General features: G+C 33.9%; 1 protein-coding gene across 1 annotated transcript in view; it reads left to right on the forward strand.

Moving 5' to 3' along the window:
• LOC134529511 (ankyrin repeat domain-containing protein 50) overlaps window positions 1-21,572 on the forward strand; it is a 145,750-nt gene that overhangs the window by 108,549 nt on the left and 15,629 nt on the right. The window contains exons 13-15 of the mRNA XM_063363670.1: window positions 2,500-2,741; window positions 7,900-8,016; window positions 16,346-16,585. Coding sequence (XP_063219740.1) covers window positions 2,500-2,741; window positions 7,900-8,016; window positions 16,346-16,568 — 582 coding nt within the window. The 3' untranslated portion in view covers window positions 16,569-16,585. The remainder of the gene's footprint in view (window positions 1-2,499; window positions 2,742-7,899; window positions 8,017-16,345; window positions 16,586-21,572) is intronic.

The following is a 21,572-nucleotide window of genomic DNA, read 5'->3' on the forward strand; positions in this document are numbered from 1 at the left end:
TTTTATGTTTCAAATATTAGCTAAGACTAAATGAAGATTAATATATATATACTATAATACTGCTATTTACAATAAATTTTTATATGCTGCTTTTCTCTAGATGAATCATCAATAACACAGATTAATAAATTGAACACATCACACCTTAGTTACTTAAGAAGTGCAACACAAAGACAACATTATAAGACCTAAAAACTTTAATTATTCAGAAGTAATTTTTATATACCCATCATAATTTACCCCCATGTTTATATTTTGTATGTAAATAACAAAAGCTTGAGCAAGTATAATGTAATGGTAAAGCTCAGTGAACTGTAGAATAAACTAATTTATTGGAGATGTGCGAGAAGTATTTTTTTTCAGTTTGGGATGAGATCTAACTGAAAACCCATAATAATTCTAAGAACTTAGAATTTAAGAAACAGTTTTCGTTTCCTAGCAATGGAAATGTAAATAATTCTGTATTTTCACAATCTGTTATTTAATATTTTAAATCTCCAAATAAAGTGGGTTTTGTATTGCATCTCCTGCCAAAACAGATGCAAACATTGAGGCATTTTCATTTGTCACAGATTGGTGGGTATTGTCAATAACTATAAATATGAATAGTGAGTCACTAGGCAGATGTCAATAAATGTCAGTTGGCACCATTATTTTTAAAAATAGTTTACTGTACAAGTTGTTTAGATTTGGAAGAATGCAATAACATATTTGTTTATAACTAGGAAGATAAATATTTTGTCAAATCACTGTGTCAATAAAATTTCAGTTCCTAATTATCATTTAATATTTCCATAGTATTTTCACAAAGACATTAAAGCTGGTATTACAAGACATAATAATAAGGATATTGAATATGCTACACCTGTAACCTAACGGTATTCATAGTGCACAATAGGACACGACCAGTCCCTTACTTTTTAGGGAACAAATTTTTGTGTCCAATCCATTGCTGATCTGTTGCCCATATTCCGCGCATGCGTAGAGCTCACTTTTTAATTGATTTTGTCCAAATGGTGGACCCATTTCTGGTGCCATTAACTCATATATAGTCATTTTTTTGATCATCGAGGAACGTACCAAGCTTGTTGGTGTGCCAAATGAAACTTTATTATAGCAAAACTATCCTGGAATATATTTTGTACACTTTAATGGCCATAAAAAAAATAAATGCAACTTAAAAAGAACTTGAGAAAATTAGAACAACACTATTTAATTTGTGCAATGGTGCTTCTATCTCTAGGATTTTTGCCATAACAATTGTATCGATGGTTGCCAAACGTCCTCTAGAATGTGTTTAAACCAGTTTCTAGCCTCGTGCATGCACAATTTATTAAAATGGCTGCAGATATGATTCCTTACTGGGATAGGTTTTGGACACGTTCTGGAATACAGCCCGAGAGTTAGTTTTCGGTTGTATCCCAACAAGGCAGTGCTTATTCGCTACCTTACCCAAACGTCTTGGAATACCACCCTAAAAGTTAAAAGATTTAACTAACATTGTGTATGCTGGAAAAAACTCTTTACAGTTTTGCTTGGTTGTATCAACGAAACTTGATATGTTTCCACTTGCTGTTTGTCATTGCAAGTTTTCTGTTTGGTGGTAAGCATAGGCTACTTAACCTACAATTTACTTTTTCTTGCTTGTAATTATGATAACCGTCAGAATAAAATAACTAAATTTAATACATAATGTATATAATTTAAGAATTTTTATTGATTCTGGTATGTAATTTTATGAGATTATCCTTCTATGTACAAATTATTCATTTACATGTTGGTAAATAAAATCATAGAACATTTTTTATTTATTTTAAGAATAGTTTACTTAGATTTCAAATCATTTGTGACATCATCATTAATTTTTTGGATAAAATTGGAAGTTCCGGTTAATTTTGAAGCTTCACTTACAAATAAATTAACAATCAATGAATCTTGAACTTAAGAAAATTAAGTAAGGGCATTCCATAATTTTATGTAGTCACATGTAATTATTTCTTCAAATTTATGGTTAAGGGTTTTTTTTTTTTTTACTTTTAGCACACTGTTTAACTTTAAATAAAATTGTTTTACATTTTTTTTTTTATTGGTTAGGGTTTATATAAATAGTTTTCATATTATATTGAATCCACAATACGTAATATGTTTGAATATGTCTGGATGAAACCATTTGTTTGTGTGTGTGTGTGCACGTGCTTGTAGATGAATGCAGAGAGGTTGGGAGATGAAACCAGCTTGGTATGGTTCACAGCATGAACTGGAAGTCAGGCCACTTAATTTACTCTGTATCTTTCAACTTACCTATGTTCTAAATTTGAAATTATAATTTTTAGAACAGTTACTATTTTATATTGAATTTATTAATTTTATGATTCTCTTATTGCATTAATAATCAAATTTTAGTTTCCCCAGAATGATTATCACATTAGAGAACAAAGCCTTTTCTCTTTTGTTGGATTCATGTATCTGTGAATAACTTAGTGGTTTTTGTTTGTGCAGGGAGCAGCTACAAGTGCGAGCGGACCAATATTATCCTTCACCCAACAGCTGCAGCAGTGCACACGTGGTACGAAGAATCGGCCCCTCAGTAGGTTGCTGAGTCCTCTGCACAGTGTGCCGCAGAGCCCGATCTATGCTTCACCGCCTCACAGTCCGTTCAGTGACATCGCTGCACCTAGCAGTCCTCTCTCTGCCAACCCGCTGCTCTTTCATGGTTCCATTCCTAGCAGTGATGTTCATGCGTGAGTTTCTGTTAACTCAGGTGTCAAAATCATGAACTTAGATAATAGATAGTTTGCATACTCTTTAAATCATACATTTTGTGCTATAGCCATTGTTCTCAAAATTTGTTGAAATTGAAGTAATAATGTACATTTTACTAATCATAAGTTGGTTCTCAGAAATAGTACAGTAGATGAAATATCAGTGTTTGTGTAACATAAATTTTACCATAATCACAAAAACTTTTTATGATAACTGATGATCTACATTTAAGTTGATTCATTCAGGAGTAGAAGAAAACAAACAAAGGGCTAGTAAAGTGTAGCAAGCCTTCAACTTATAAAAGAGTTATGGTTTCAGCATGTTTCATGTGTTAATGTACAGCAAAATATTAAATTATTTGGAACCTTGAATGCAAAAATTACATAAGCTTCATTTCTCTGCAGGGATGTGTGAAAAACTTGTTAACAAGTCTCCTGGACAAGAAATTAGTCAATGCTGAGATGTTTCCTTATTTTAGACCATGGCTGATTCATTCTCCAATATCCCTATTCTGTCTAGTTGTGTTTTAATGCAACTAATGATCTTGCTCTCAAAGATACATTAAACCAGAATAAAAATACCCTAATAAGAATGAAATATCTTATTTAATATTTTGACATGTTCTGAGTAGAATGATGGTCAATATTTCAGGTAAAGCCATTGAATAAGTCCAAATTAGCAGAAAAACTAGACAATTACCTTGTCTACCATTGGTGCCCGACAACACCATGTTTTTGATATAAAAAAAAAAAGAGAAGTTTGATAATGAACAGTACTTTTTAAACATTTAGGGATTTAACATAAAAGTTAATGACATTACAAATCAGTAAAATAATACCATGCCTAACAACGTGTGCTGTTTGAAGTTAAGTGTATCAAGTAATAAATGTCAATATTTTAACAAGCAGACATGTTCCTGATAAAATGATATACAATACATGCAGGCATGGATGAAGAAATACATCATAACTAACAAAAACTAGTAGCAGCATTTCACCTAGGCCTAATGACTGTTTAAAAAAGAAAAAAAATATTTTAACTAATGAAACTTAATATGTTAGTACCTAGAGTTTCTGGTTTTAATTTATCATTTAAGTTTTGTTTGAAGTCATGATTGAACATGATAAAGAGTTTTGCCTACAATGCCACGCCTGACAGAACAGTGTTACGCTCTCCACAAGAAAAGTTTAGCAATGAAACTCTATGTTTAGCCACTTTCTGGTAAATAATTAACAGTAGCATGAGTGACTAAGTGATCAGTGCAAACAAAATAAGAAGTGGACAGCTGTATGCTACTCCAAGGAGCCCAGGTTTGCATCTACGCCTGTTAAGTTCGTTTTTAGCTGAAGGTTTTTAACTCTTTTGGTGCACCATTTTTTGTGGTTAAATTACCCTAAGTGCGTAATTATTTTTGCAAAAAAATCAGAAAATAAAAAATAATAATTTTGTGGTGCAAAATAATTTAAGATTGATTAAAAACTTTAAATTTAAATAGATGTTATTTTTTATTAAAATATACATTATTTAAAATTATTATAAAAAAATTTATAATTTATATAATTAATTAAAAATAATTTAATTTTTTTTTAAATTTTTATATTAATAATTTAACTTAAAACAATCAAAACACTTAATTTTATACAAATTGGAATTAATTATATTTTTTAAGATTTTTTATATAGCTACAACTTCAATAGTTACTATGTAAATACATATCAGTAGGTAGTTCACTTGCCAAAACACTATTAGATTATTACAAACGGGTCTTCCCCACATAATTATATACCTACGTACAATCTTTTACATAAACATAAAAATACATAACAAACATATAATTATAACTTTAAAATATGTTATATACTTATTTTTTGGTGTTTTTAGTTCAGTTTCTGTTATTTATTAGTAGATATGGTTAGCAACATTTGATTCAATGTCAACTATGTAAAGTATAATCATAAACAATGAAGATGTGCTTAACAATTACAGGTAACTTTGTAACTTTTTTTTGTGTGGTAGATTTCAAAACATGGTACAGTACACATTGCTGGATTTTCTGGACAATTTTTGCAGTAGAATATTGTTTGCTTCCTTTTGCACATTCCTTTGCCTTTCTTCTTGCACTGCCCTGGTAGTATGGAACAAACAATACAGTTTGGCTTGTGAGATTTATTTTCCTGTTCACCAATAAAATGTCGTTCACTTAGCCTTGCCAAAGGCATAGAATCACAGATTTTACGACCGCGTTTGGCTGCAGGTTCACGATTGTAATCTTTCAGTAATCCTGAGATTACTTCAGTTCTAAAATCACTTGCGGAGACAGATTTCTTATTTATTTCATTGTATGCAATTCTCCCGTTCACCAATGCAGATTCAATAAGAAAATACCAAATTGTTTGGTACCATTTCAATTTTTTATGTTTATACACATAGTTTGTACACAGTTGATCAAACTTGTCGACACCATTCATGTTTTTGTTGTAGTTTGCAACAAGTTTTGGCTTTTTCACTTTTTCGAATCCAGTTGCACTTTTCTTAGTTCTTCTGTCTACTGTCAAAATTTCAGAAGAGTGTACGGTGCTCAACATGTTAACACGACCAGTGTCTTGCCATGAACATGCAATCATACCTCTTTTATTTTGCCAGAACTTAGGTTCTTCACCTCGCTTTAGTGACAAAATTTTCATTTCTCCTGGCAACATTTTCCTGTTGCTTCTGACTGTTCCGCAAGCTCCAATTTCATTTTCTAAAAGAAATTGAAAAAGCACTGGACTAGAAAAAAAAGTTGTCAACATACACAATTCGATTGCTCTTTTCAAATCCTCTCAATAGATTTTTTACAACATGCTCACCTAGTGTTTAGCCTGTTTTCACACCACTGCCTTTGCCTACATATGTGTCGAACTTACATAAAACACCTGTTTTGCTATCACACAGTGACCACAGTTTTATTCCCCACTTTGTTGATGGTTTAGATGGTAAATATTGTTTGAACCATAGACGGCCAGTGAACTTCAACATTGTTTCATCAACTGAAACACACTTCCCTGGTTGAACATGTTGTAAATAAGTTTCTTTTGTCATTTCTATTATTGGCCGAATTTTGAACAGTGGATCGTACTCGGGCAACCCTTTCTTCACAAAGTTTGCATTGTTGTTGAAATGTACAAAAGACCGCAACAGAAAATACTTATCTCTGGACATAACTTCTCCAAAATTTGGCGTTCGAAGAAGCCAGCTTGTTTCTGAGAAGTAATCTTTTAGAGATGGTTTTCGACACATGCCCATCCCTATCTCCATAGCTACCATTGCTTCGATGTCCTCAGTTGTACAGTCTTTCCATTTAGCATACCTCGATCGTGGTGAAAAATCATGCGTTTTGTCCAAAAACTGTTGTGCATACAAATTTGTTTGATCAGCTACATGGACAAACACAGATCTTGGCATAAATTGTGAAAAGGCACTATATTGGCTACTAAAATTTACAGGGTCACTTACAATAGTCAAGTCGAATGAATCACCACTACACAAATTCAAATGCACTGGAGTTTCTTTACTCATCCGGAACCAGGTATTTCTATCTACAGACACATCTTCATTTTCATTGTCAGAGTTCGACTCGTTGCACTCTACGTCTTCATCACTATCACTTTGACTGTTAGGGTTTTCATCTTCAGATTCTGAATCTGCAGCTAAAAGTTCCAGTAATTTTGTATAATCTTCTTGTTTTGATGGATCATATAAACGTTTACGGTCTGCCATTTTTTCTATCATAACATTAAAATCATTTTATTTATTCCTACAAAAATGTCACGCAAAATATCTCTTTTGTCTGTTATGAAACAAAAATCCTCTGTCGACACTGTATTTGAAATAACATCTAACCCATGTAGAGAAATGGAATCAAAAACACTTGTTTACACAAAGACGTATTACTTTTACTTGTCTCTTTGCTAAATGTCTACCAAAAATAAAAACGCCGAATATATATAAAAAATATAAAACAAAACATATTTAGACTAATATTTTGGCATAACGTTTTCTGAAGAAAAAAAAGTTTATAGTAAGAAAGATTCAAAACAAAAAAAATATCACGGTACAAATTCAAAGACATCAGCAAAAGAACAAAGAAAATTTAATTTTTACCAATTGAACCACCGGCAAACTCAGCGAAGTAGTTCAAGATTTCCTCAACAGATCGCAGGTAATGACAGAACAAGGAAAAAACCACACACGGGAATTAAATCGACTTCCGCACTGACTTGAGTATTGCAAATCGACATTTGTCGATCACAGCACTTTAAACAAAGAGGCAGCAATCGACAAGAGTCGATCACAGCACTGAAAGAGTTAAGTTAAATGTTTCGTAAGTCTGTGCATAGCTTTATTAAATGTTAATGTTTTCATGAAAAACATGTTAACTGTACAGCAATAATTAAAAATTGGTGTCCCTCAATAAAAATTAGATATCATAAAATATATTATAAGAATTTAAATCCTTTCAATTTCATTTAACTTCTAAAATGTTTTCTGTTTTAACTTTGATTACTAGGAAAATTCAAATGAAAAAATGTGTTGTATTTACTTCAGTATTTGTTCAGCAAACTCACAATATTTTGTTTACTAACAAATATATTTAATGATATAAGTAATGCTTTAAGTACAGAAATGCATTTTTTGTGGGTTCTCATGACATTATTAATATAGGATTTACTGGACTCGTGAAATGTGTATTCACCAGTGCAAGAAGTTCACGAAACACATTATTCTTGCTATGCAATTGAAGGTGTAGTGGACAATTACCTTATTCTACCAAACTTGCATTACCTTGTGACTGGTTTTTTTTTTTTTTGTGACTGATGGCTAATTTATCTCTTCTGCCCGTATTACTTCTTAGTATCACGTAAACGTGTTGACTCAGTCAGCCTCCCCTCTCCATTAAGTCCGAATTATAGGGAGTGGATTTCATAGATTATTAGTTAATGGAGCTCTTACATGACTAATGTGCGTTGCATAAGAATATTATGTATTTACTGTTTTAAAACACAATTAAAAATGGTTATTGTATGTGGAAAAATTCAAAATATTTACTTTTAAATTGATTGTTGACTCAAATAGTTGTTGTAATCTGTTAATTAGGAACACAAATGCTGTAGCAGATCCACATTTTGCACGCGATACCCATATGAGGATAATCCTAGGCAACAGGAGCCTATCACAGACAACTGACTACACTAATGCATTTTTTGGCTCCAGGTAAGAAAAGTAATTAATATAAAATCTGTTTTGAATTAATTATTTTTTATCACAATGGGTTTTAGGTATGTTTCTTATATATACAGTTTGAGTTGCATGTTCGGTTAGCATGGAGCAAAACATTTTGAAGATATCTTGGGCTTTCGTTACTGTCATTATGACAGTCTTGGCTTTCATGTTCAAGCCATGTCATGGTGTTGAAGATCACAAAAGATTTCTGTACCTTGTAAAGTTGGCATCTTCAGGCTGACATTTTGTGTGGGGGTAGCACTTATCAAAGTAACAAGTGGGACCTGTAGATGCCAGTCATCCCTGAATATGACTTCAAATGTTATCCCACGATGGAGAAGCTACTGTTCTGTTTTAGAAAATAATTTTTTGACTTCATTCTTTTAATTAAACTGTCATAAAATGGTGTTAAATGTGTAAACATGAATTTAGCATTGCACACAATGGCAATTCTGGTTGTAATTGAGTAAAACAGTATTACTTCATGTCACAGTGAATGAAGCAGAGTCCCACATTTAGGCTAGTCACTTTCTATGGAAACATGAGACAATATGTGATGGATGACATATGATGAATGTTAGTAATGTTTTGACATTGGATGTTAATATAATATAATATAATATAGGTTATAGATGAATAAAAAAATTAGTAATTAAAATGCAGTTGGTTTTTAATGTGTGTGTGTCATGTTGTCAGAATGTAAATAATTAAAATACTTAATGAGCACACAAAAAAATAATACCCATACATAATTACACTGTACTAATATAATAAATCATCAATTAATAAATAAACAATAAATTACATAGGTGATCAGTGTACCATGAAAATTATGTTTCTGCAATGTATGTTTAAGTACAAACAGATTCAATTAATTAATTCAGTAAATCACTAAGAACAATTAGTAAATATTTTAATTTATGAAGTTAACTAAGAGACTACTCAGTTATCATATTGTCTTACTCTTTAGCTTGAACAATGACTATGAATGTGTTGGATTCAAAAGGTCAATAAATTAAATTTCTATTTTTCTCAGGAGTTTTAAATATTCACAATATCAAGGTAGCCGGTAGAACAGTTTTACCTATCTCTTCAGGACCTCTAAGTATGTGCTGGTAACATACCAATAAATAACAGCAGAATATGATGAACTCAAAATAAAAATATAATACTGATTATTGCACAATGAGATTAGTCTTGATGAGAAGCTGGAGTTCAGTATATTGGAGACGACTTTACCAGTATCTTTTGCTAGGCCTGGGAGGCGCATGAAGTGAATGGCATCACGTCTGGAAACTTTAATTAGGCGAATAATGAAAAATGACCATTTCAGAAGCTAGGCTAAAAATCAGACCAACTTCTTAATTTTTGTGCTTGCTTATAAATGTCAGAAAACCTTGTCCTAAACACTTCAGACAGTATCCTAGACAACTAGGATGCAGATAACCAGTATCTTCTTGAGTCCTGCATATAATATCAGCACGGGGCTGATCTCACATACGTATAAGTTATCTTCACAATGTCTGCAGCTCGACTCTATTTTCTTATTACAATTCCCAGATTAAGTGACCTTCTAGTCTAATAAGAACTGCATTAGAGGGCAAACTCATTATCTATGGCCAATTTGCAAACAAAGCACTTGATGCATGCTGCCCTTTCTACATGGCTGAAGCCCAGTATGATTAGGCATATAGGCTTTGGCCTGACACACACTTAAGAGTCCTCCCTAACCCACACACACTTACAGCCTCCCTAACCCAGACCCCTACCAAACAAATACACTTAGTTTTATTTAGTTTAGGAAAAAAAACTGGCACTGCTACTTCACCCACCGAGCGTAAGCACAATATTATTGTACGTATACCCTGACTATTCTTGTACTGGGTGTACAGTGTATAGGGCAATAATGAACTTGAATACTTAACTTAGCAATGAAATGATAAAGTCTGTGTGAAAAATTGTTTTCATTTTAATGTTCTAAATTAACATCCTAAATTTAAAGTTTTTAACTGAAATTCAACTGGACAACATATTTTAGTTTCCTTGTGCTTCATAACATAATTTGATAGAGTTAATTATATTTTTTATTAATAGGTGCTAGTTGCTTTTAATTCTTTGGATGAAAAATTAAAACAGCTAAATTACTTGGAAATTACAGTTGTAAAATTATTTGTAGGGTTGTGCGAAGCTTCAAGTATTCGAAGTCGAATCAAAGATATTTTTTTCCTTCGACTTTGGCTTCGACAAAAATAAACTTCGAGTGGAAAAGTCGAAGATTGCCAGAAACGTTTGACCCACTATTTGGATATATATATATATATATATATATTTTTTTTTTGCCAAAATATATTTGCGGCAGGTAATTTCCCATTTATGTATACAGCAAATTCTCTCTAGTACGTCCCTCTTGTTAACGTACAATCAAGTACAGTAGAACCCCGATTATCCGTGTTAATGAAGGGGACGAGTGAGTCGGATAATCGAAAATCGCGGTTAGCCGAGTCATGCTTGCCTCAAAGGTCATTAGCCCACAGACAGCCATCTGTGGACATTCGGAGATTACATATATACACATGCTTTGTGTGCGTGTGCGTTGTTGACATAGAAGCGGACTGCTTAGTGCTGGGCAGCAGTGGTTTTTAAGTCTTTCGTGTGCGGAGACGTGGGCACGCGAGTCGTTGTTGCACCGAGGTGTGTGACTAGCCGCCCGCCAGTCCGAGGGCCCAAGACAGCTGATGGCTGCCAAGGTCACGCATTCTTTTCATCGCCCGTAAGCGATGCTGCCACACTTAGCTCATTGCTCTGTTGTCAGTAACACCATCGGGCTGGTTATTGTTTTACAGAACGACTGCCTTGAAAATTATTTTCGAGATAAGATTTTTCATACCAGTGCATTGAGACTTGATTTGATGGTTTTGAAACGGTGTCTCTGTCTCGTATAATTCACGGTGTTTTTATCCCCCTTTATTTATATGAATTTTAAATGTTAGATTTTTTATTTTTAGCTTGCTGAACGTGGAATTAGTGCAAAAACGGCCTATTATGACTTAAGTGTTGCAGATGGGTCGGAAATCTTATAACGACCCTAATCTCGGGAACCGTGAGGGGTCGTTATATCTATTCTCCGTTCACTCTTAGCTGAGTTTTGAAATAAACAAACACCGTCGTATCACTGCGTCGCGTCAGCAAGTGATAGGCTGAATTTATCTTGCGTGCCAAGCACTAGTTGCAACACACACACTTCCGTACAGTCGGTGCTCATAAAATAACGGAGAAGTAATATAACAGGAAAATGGTTCTTCTGCCAAGCCTAGTTTTTTTTTTTTTTTAAATTTACGTCTGCTGTGATAAAATTACGCCACTTAATGGTACACCCTCCGACCTTTTCTGTTGAAACCATTCAAACAAACAAGTGTCCAAGCTGCTAAATGTGGATTCTTTCATCGTCTTGCGTTTATTTAATCCACTTGAAGTGTCAGCCTGTGAAGCAAACTGAAGGATTTTTTCGCGATGTTTTATGATGTCGCGCACTGTTGTGTTACCGACATTAAACTTAGTCGCAAGTTTGCAATCGTTTCTCCACTCTGAAATCTTTCTATAATTTTTGTTTTGCTGTCGATGGACAGTACCACTCGCTTTCTTTTCTGTTCATTTGATGACATGATGAAATGTTGCGCTCAACACTTCCGCACAACACAACGGTATAATCCGTAGGAATGCAGATCACTGTTACAATACATAAAATTATCACCACCTTCACGCTTCATAACGTACACTAATGGAATGGACTGTCTCCATGCGCCGGGTAATCTCTGTGGCACGGCGCCGTGCTGCGCGCGGGAGTTTACAGTCCGGTCATGCGGACGTGGAATCGCGCACCAGTGTATAATCTATTCACGTAACACGGAACACAAAAATATTATGTACATACGTATGTATGTACTAGTATTTTTTAAAAAACTTTGTGTATATAAACATAACTGAGTCAAAGTACTTTGATCAACATACATTTTGCAAAGTATTTTAACATTTACATACATTTTGAATCATTGGTTATATGTAACTAAAAAATTGGACTTGATGGACATAAATCGCGGTTAATCCGCGAATCGGATGATTGAGTCGCGGATAATCGGGGTTCTACTGTATAACGTATAAAGCCGCTGGTCCCTTGAAACGCCATGCAAATTAATAGGCATAATGAATATATAACGTACATTTTTCAAAGCCCTGGACGGTAATTTCTCGTTAATACGTATCGTTTTGCTGATATTAATACACAAAATATCAAAACATTTTCTCATTTAATTCACAATTCTATAGCTTTGTTTAACGACAGGTCTTGTGGAAATTGATTACAGACGTTTTCTTTATTTCGTTGAGTAAAATGGGAGTTGCAGTGCTGGTAACCGTGCGGATAGAAAAATCATTCGTATAAAAAATGTCAGTTTTTTGTGTGATTGATGTAACAACATAACATTTATGCGGAATAATCGAGAGTTAAAAATAAAAAACGCTTAACTTTTTCAATTAAGAAAAAAACAATTCAATTATAATATTTATCCTACAAAATGCTTATTTTCGCGTTTGAATTTGTAGCAATGGATATTGGCCGATGGCGGCCATATCTGGCTAGGTACATAAAACATGGATTATACGATGGCCAACGACTACTAATGCGTTTTTTGTTACCGTTTGTTTTCTGTTACGATGACCTAACCTATAATTTGTTTGTAAACATAATTTCAGATTGACATCTTTCGCAATCGTACACAAATGTAATACGTATACAAAATTTATTTAACAGAGCTAGTGGCACGTTTCCGACGCTAGTGAACATTTTGTGACGTTTCATGAAGCTTGTTTATGGCGACGTGACGACGTGGATAACCTGTTTATATTTTTATATTTAGTGTATTACGGCAGCATATGTAGGTAGGCCTACCTGTAGAAGTTATGAGTACCCGAAAGCCTGTGGGTATCAGCATTGCAAAAAACTAGAGATTCTTACAGCTGTTGACAACTGCAAGAAAAAGTGTGATGTTGCAAAACGCTTTAATATTGCACCTACAACTCTGTCGACAATAATAAAAGACAGAGCAAAAATTGAAGAAAATGCTGCAAAACTGCACCAGAAGAGGAAAAGATATAGCAAATGTATCGATAGTGACCTTGACAAAAATCTTTTTGATTGGATTGTGCAAGCACGCTCTAAGCACGAATGGAGGCACTAAGGCTTGGAATTGACAATTTTAAAGCCTCAAATGGCTGGCTCACATGCTTCAAAGCCAGGTGGAATTTAACTTTACTAATGAAAACCAGATGAATGAATTTTACAAAATTTAAATAAATGAAAAGTACTTATTTTTCCTGTGGATTAAGACATTTAACAGTACTTATGTAGTATACATACATTTTTTTGAAGATGTTTGTTACAATGGAATTTTCTTTAGTCTATATAATCATGATGAAACATATGTAACAATTTTTTTATATTAAAAATTATGTTATTTCAAATCCTTCGACTTCGATTTTCCTTCGAAATTCCTTCGCACAATGTAAGCTTCACTTCAACTTCGCTTCACATTTAAAAAGAGACCTTCGCACATGCCTTATTATTTGTAAATCTAAATACTATAGGTAGGGACTGTAGGCTATTATGCAGTTAGCACTATAATAGTCATTCAAAAGCCATCATGAGATATGTTAAGTGTGTAATTTTGTGCCACCATTTCCTTTTAATTAAGCTTAAAAGGAAAATGCTAAAAAAAAGTTATGCTGACTAATCGACTCAATTCGACATTAAAATATGCTACTCTTGCACCCCTACAATTGAGATAAAATGGGTCGGACTTTGAAAACCCTTTTACATAATATATAAGATAAATTTATATAGTAAACTATAACTAAAAGTTATGTCATTCTCAACTTATTATGTATATATTTAGCAAACCTAACTAAACAAACAAACACAATACAAAATAAACAACTTAGATTCCACTTTGATCGAAGAATCATTGCCAGTTTGGTGATGCAAATAACACAAAGCAATGATGCCATTCCTCATTGGTTCCTTGTTGACAATTGAACTCGATCCTCTTTGAGCACAGAAATAGTTATCTTCTGTGAACTAATATAACATCAGGCTGTAAATAAATTATCTTTGCTGTAAACAAATTATCTTTCTTTTTCTTGGAGACATGGGAACACTCGGGTATTAATTAGCAAATGTTGATGTAGTTTGTGTTCACTAAAATATAAAGTACTCTTTGTAGGTTTACAAGTTTATCATAAAATGAATCTGAAAAGTACAACTAGGGTTTCAAAATGCTTCAGAAATATATAATTGTCCTTAGTTTTATTGCAGAAGAAGTCCAGTGACTTTATGCCTTTGTTATTAATTCAATATTTTTCCATATAAAAAATTTACGACTTAATTACTTGTCTATCATGAAAGCCAAAAGTGTTTTAGAATGATGGAATCAATAAGAAATTTTTTAATCTTCTATAAGTAATAATTTCTTCACCAAACAAAATATGTATTTGAGTAATTCTCTTTGTAAATTTTGGTAGATGACTTAAAATCAATACAGCTTTGCTATTGGTACAATAATACATTTAAAATGCTTATGTAAGGTCCACATTATAAGAATTACTAAGATTAATAAAAGTAGCAAAAATCTGTAAGTAGTTTTACAGTGCAGTTCTTAAGAATTTCTTGAATGTAGATGTAAACTTCAAAGAAGTGGTTGATTGCAGTAATTTATGAATGATTGCAAACTTTATACTCTATATCACAAATGGGGTTGGGTGTGAGTGAAAAGGTAACGAGGTGAAGTTGAGAGGGAGTCAAAAGGGCAAAAATGGACTGAAAGAAGTTATTGCTTATTAATATGGCTGAAGTCTCTTCCAAAGCCCACCAGTGCTGAGAATCAAGCTTATTGCGATATCATATGCAGGCAAGCATTAACATTGCAGAAAAATTTTCAAAGTTCTGTGAGGTACAAAAATTAACCTTTTTTTTTAATGAAGTGTATGAGTGTTTATGACATTGACATACATCTTTAAAACCACTTCAGTATAAAACACATAGTGGTGAACTTTTTGTATAATTTTTTAAAAATTATTATCTGCAGTATTTTTGTTATTAAAACAATGGTTTCTATGAAAAATATATAAAACTGTTTTTGGCCACCATTTTCCCATATATTGAGCTTTTTGCACAAACATTTTAATAGAAAAATGTTAATCTGTTAGTTAAAAAAAAAATTCTGAACTTTTTTTTTTTAAATTTGTTAACATTTTTTGCATTAAATCTGTAACTTTCCTTCTAAAATGGAGTCAAAACTTTTATGGAGATTGAGTCATAGCTTTTTTAGTTTTTATAGTTTTATTAGTGTTTAAAAGAATTGTTAAACAGTATCTCCAAGCTGTAGAAACTTATAAGTGGAACATATAATTTTAGCTTCAGTGTACTAATCATCATAGAGGCCTGATATCCATTATTGAAACACAATATAATTTAAGTTTAAGTTTAAGGTTGGCCTACTCACATTTTAGCATACCTTTTAGGTAATGCTATGTTGATTCCCAAAGTTCTTGTTACAAATCAATACAGCTAACAGTGAACATAAGAACTACAGTGAAAATTAAAACTATACTGTCTAGGAAAGTAAATTGGACCTTCAAATGGTCCAAAAATTAAGGTTTTTAACCTTTTTTTTTTCTTTTTCCATAAGTTGAACATACTTTTATTGGTGCTATTTACAATATTACAGCTTACAACTTTTTTTTTTCAAATACTACTGGCACTTTCAGTGACCACTAGCAGAGTAATGCTACATTAAAATTACTTGAAAGTAGTGCTATTAAATAAAATGATCTAGATCATATTTTTATGACCTCTCAAAAAAACTGTAATTTACAATTTTTATTCATTGTGGAATCCTCACTGGCTTTGTAAGCAAAGACATCATGCTTCTATGGTGAGACAAGACTCAATGTATTGATCACAACTCCAACCATGACTCAATTTATTTCAGTTGATAATTTTGAATCCACTATAGTCTTTGAGGTCCAGTCATTGTAAGTGTTTTTGTATAACCATGGGATGTAAAGCCCTGATGTTCCTTGTCCACTCTGTCTATCTTATTTTTTTAAGTGTTTACATGTTGAAAAATTCATCCTCTTCTCAAAATCTGAAATGATTGTTAATTTTTTCTTAATGAAATTGTATAAAATTATCATATTGTTAGTTTTCGATACAGGTGCAACTGTTATTTATATATAATGTTTGTTTGAATTGAACTCATGTTCGTAGGGGTGTAGGCAGTGGCGGAGCTGGAGCCGTTGCTACCCCATGCATGAAGTCGTGCCGTAATGGCATTGTTACCAACCCTGCGTTACGCATAGTAGCTGGTGTGAAGAATGGTCTGGATGCTGCAGCGGGAAAGAAACATGCTGGAGCGTCCAGGTTGTATCAGAATCCAGGACAGTTTAACAAGGCAAATGATGTTCAGTGGAGGAAGGAAACACCTCTCTGAAATCAACAGGTTTCAAGGTATTGTCATTGATTCTGTGGAACATTATTTCAGTTTATTTTCATCTTCTATTGCTTAATACAATTGTCTGTTAGTTGTACTTTTATTATAGCTTGTTAAATAAATACATAGAATTTGATTTTGTTGTAGAAAAATCTTTTTGTAGTCTTTATTTAGTTGTGAAAATGTTTATAGAAGCAAGTTTGTCTAATTTTTGTTTCAGTATAGTAGAACCTGTAGTATTTGCAGTAATGCAAGGGAACAGAATGTCAAATGATTGACTAATGTAAGTCAAGTCTTGATTGATAATCAGTCAATTTTAAAACATTCCAGTGTTCTGTCATTCTTGGCCTTGGCAAGAATACTTGTTGTAATATATGTGCCACTTTCCCTTCCTCAAATGACCATCCATATTCTCATAAAGCAGCCATCAACATGTCACCTTTGACAAAGATATTTGACATTGGTGTGTGCTGCTATGGCTGTAAATGCTCATCTCCCATAGTATCTGCTAGAAGCTTGCTACACATAGGTAAAAACTGTGCAGAAACAATTACCATGAAAATGTAGAAGCAGTGGAAGTTGGGTCTTAATGCTTTAGAAATCATGCCCCAGATAAATAAAATTATATCACTTAAAACAAGAGTCACAGAGTTGACCTGACAGAAGTGAAAATAACACACGTCTTCTAACATCACCGTCTTCTAACATAGCTCGAAGGAGAACCCAGTCTGCTCACAAACCAGCTTTTATAACGTCTTCCTCACCAACACCACACAAGATGTAGTATATCACAGTTTGTGTGCAAAAAAGTGGTTTGGTCTTGAATAGTCAGGGCTCTATTGTAGTTGTTTTTTGTGGACCATTATTTTATATGATCCAGGGATGATTATTCATTTTATAATAAATAGTTTTTGCTATAAAATTAATTCCTAAATATGTCTTATAATGATAGTAGACATCATTATTCAAATGTACATCTTTTTTTTTTCTATTGGACAGGTAGACAGTTAACGATGCTTGCAATAGATGCATGTTGCCTAACTCTCAGGTTGCCTATATTAACTCATGTAGGACTATCAAGTATTGGGTATGGCACCATACATGGGAATAACTTGCACATCATCATTGTGAACATACCAGAGATAATACAACAATACTAGTAAAACTACTGGCATTTTCCAAAGCATCTGCCAGGCATTGCATTGACATTGCAGTAGCTGCTATCATACTGAAAGCTGCCATATTTAACATTTTCTATAAGGTTGTGTTCATTAGTACATTAAATACCCTGTTTTATCACATAATCGTCGCACACGCATAATCATCGCACACGCATAATCGTCGCACCCATATTTTAGGGCGTCAAAATTTGGATTAAAAAAACTCTCGCATAAACATTGCATGATGTTTTTGGTCCCGCTATTAGATTCCGAACGCTTTGTGTAGGTATCTTTTCCGTATAAAACGATGTATTTTAAAGTATAAATCTAATATTTATTCGGACATTACCACTTACTTATTTAATTAATGGAAATACGAAGTTATCTGATGTGTAAATTTTGTTTTAAAGATGTTTTAAAACATTATAACCTTTATCTGTTCGTCTGCGTCGCCGCGGTATACCACTTATAAAAATTTAGCCAGCGCTAGTTGGCATCATTCATGTTTGGTTATGTTGCTTCCTGTATAGATCGCGCACACATAGTCGAATATCAATATCTCGCCGATTCATGCAATGCGCGCTCTTTGTCGAGTGCCGAGTTAACTACATTTGATAGCCCGTACTCTTTCGTGATGTGTACTACGACGATAGTTACGCGTTAGTTCACATCACAGATTCAAGTGGCTTACGTTCGGGTCACATATTTTGTTTTTATATTTTAAGTTGAAGAAAGGTTTTTGTTGCATTACTTAATATAAATTGTTTGCGTGCTGTTGTATACTCCACTTTTTTTTAAAATAAACATACTTTTTGTTTTTATGAATAACTTTACCTCACAAAAAAAATTACGTCGCACTCCTACTTTTCAAACTTGATTTTAGTTTAAAATGTGCGACAATTATGCGATAAAACACGGTATATAGTGCTTCACCATATATCTGGACTTCAGTTATCCGGAACTATCCATGTTCCGCCTCACATCTCTCTGCCAGTATAGGCCATATGTGACTTCAAACTCTGTACTGTGCACCATAATGGCTCCTCTATCTGTAAACAACTACTGTCATGCACCAAAACAGACGTGTCAACCATTCTGCCAGAGGGGAAATTTAGTAAGTTCTCTTGACAACTATGTTATCTAACTGTGGTTTTGGCAGTGTAACAAATTGTAATAAAGTTATATTGTCAATCAAAGATAAGGTGTAAATATAAAAAGAATCTGGTCTAAGGTATATTATCCCAGGCATTGGAAACAACATCTGATACGTATGCTTATCGAAACACCTCCTGCAACTGTATTCGTGGTACGCATGGCTGAAATGGCTCATACAACCCCCAGTACAAGTAGAACTGTAGATTTCTCATTTTTAAGTCAGTGTTGTTTTGCTGATATATGTGTGCCAATTTCCTTGCATATTTGCACACACTACGGTATTTGTATGTAGGTTTTTAAGCAATATTACTGTTTACACAAGGGCATGCATTCTACAGGTGTGAGAGATTTGGTATGAAAGAGGGAGGTGCCATTAAATTGCAAACAAGTGTTGTACAATACCTACTATGTGCCCATAGTCACTTATGGAGCAGAGCTTGGACAGTAGATCAGAGAATTACAGAGCATTATGAATGAAGTTTATGAGGAGTATATTGGTAGTTACGAGGTGAGACAGAATCGGTAATGAGATGGTGCAACCAAGAGCAGGAGTACAGAACTTGAATGAGATCATTGAAAAAGCAAGAAGGAGGTTGTATGGCTATGTACACAGAATTGGAAAGAGAGGCTGCCTAGGAAAATGATGGAGTTGAAATACACAGGAAGAACAAGGAGGAGGTGGTAAGGCAGGTAGTTAAAGAAGTGCAGGAGAGAGAAGACTGGAATAAAGTGAAGGATGAGGAATGGTGGAGGTATAGAGAAAGATGGATGCATTTTACTATGCTGACCCAGCCACAGGCAGGAAGCAGTTGATGATTATGATGGAAGCATGATGATTGGATTGATGATTGGATTGATGTTAATGGTATATATGAATGATGATGATGGATATGGATGAATGATGATGGATTATTGGTGATGATGGATGGATGATTGATGAGAATTTTTGATAATAATGGATAATGGTGAAGATGATGGATAATGGTGATTTATAATGACGACAGCTGTCGTGTCTTTCCTGGTCCCTAGGCCCGCCGTTGCCTATAGCCGTCTGGTCCGGGCATGAGTGTAAAAAATTGTTTGAGTGGTGCTTCGAGTGGTGAGCGCACCCGAGCGGGGCGGCTGGTGTGATAAATGACAGTGCAATCTGACCCGGACCGCGTACTGTCTCCCACGCATCTCGTGCGTCCCCCTCCCCTGCTTCCCGCTCGCCGTGTGCCGGTGCGTGGGAGTCAGTCGTAGCTCGCCCGTCATCCGCGACGGACGCATCTGAGCGTTGCTCCGCGCTTCGTCACTAGCGACTCATGAGTGGTTCGCTGTTTAGCAGCCAGTGCCTTAACCCTGCGGAGGTCGTGCGCAAAAATTAATATTAATGGTCGCGCGCGGAGTAGGACTCCGCAACTGTGTTACACACATATTCATGACAATTTTTTGTTTCATGTTAATTAAAATGAAAGGAAAAAAATCAATAGAAGTTATAGTTTGATTTTACTAATAGCTTAAAATATATATAAAATATTAATTGGGTCAGCATGATTATTACGATTCTAGTTAAAAATTAACATCTGAAAACAATTTTCTAATATAGTTTTCCATGACTATATTTCTCTTGAAATTTTGTATAACTAATTATCTGATATTCCTCCACTTTGCAATAAAACATAATCAGGAAGCAAAAGTAAGTAAAAATGTTTTAGTTAGTAGTGCAAACAATTTGTCAACATGATTACCTATTACAATGCCAGTAACAAATTGGCATCTGAGCATAACTTTCTAAAATAGTCTTTCATTACCTACTACATTTCTCTCGAAATTCCCAATAATCATTTCTTGATATTCTACCACTTTAGCATAAAACATCATCAGGAAGCAAAAACACTAAGTAAATCTGCTTTAGTGCAAAAAAGATTGTCGTCATGAAAATAACAAGACCAGTTACCAATTTAGGCCTAAGCACAACTTTCTAAAATAGTTTGATTGACCATGTTTATCTTGAAATTTTATTTAGAAAACTAGTTGTTTGAAAATTCAAACAGTTCACAAACTTACTGAATCTGTATACCTATAATAATAAGCAAATCAATAATATAACTTATGTAACAAAAAGACCACATGAAACTCTATTATTTGCACAGAATTTGTAATCGGTGCCATTTTATGTGTAACACACTATTCGAGCAATCTGGGCAATTTACAGATCCTACATGCTCAAGACATACAAATTTATGACACGCAGCATTGTGACACATGTACTTCGTTGGCCGATTTTTTGTTAGGTCACAAAGTTTACACCTCCTACGCCTTTGTTCAGTGTTTTCACGAGTGACAGGTGTCTCTTGTCGTGGGGCATTCAACACTTCCTTCAAGCGAAGACTTATAGTCTGAGGAAGACTTTTACATACAAGCCTCGCATGTAGGTGGTCTTTTAGAAGAGCTTTGGATAATGACTTCAAGAAGTCTTTCCTCGAAGATTTTTGGCCCAAATTTGTGCACTGAATCACGTAGGAGTTCATTCCTGCAATGTTTAGTAATGCAAAGAAAATTACCAAAGTCTAGCGTCGTGTTATCCTTGCTACATTGTAAAGTGATTTCATTTGATCAACAGTATCAACTCCCGATTTTGTTGAATTATAAAATGTGACTATTTCAGGTTTGTCAGCTTCATCATCCATATCGTCACTAGCATGCA

Source organism: Bacillus rossius, chromosome 2, assembly GCF_032445375.1.
Source record: "Bacillus rossius redtenbacheri isolate Brsri chromosome 2, Brsri_v3, whole genome shotgun sequence".
Classification (NCBI taxonomy): domain Eukaryota; kingdom Metazoa; phylum Arthropoda; class Insecta; order Phasmatodea; family Bacillidae; genus Bacillus; species Bacillus rossius.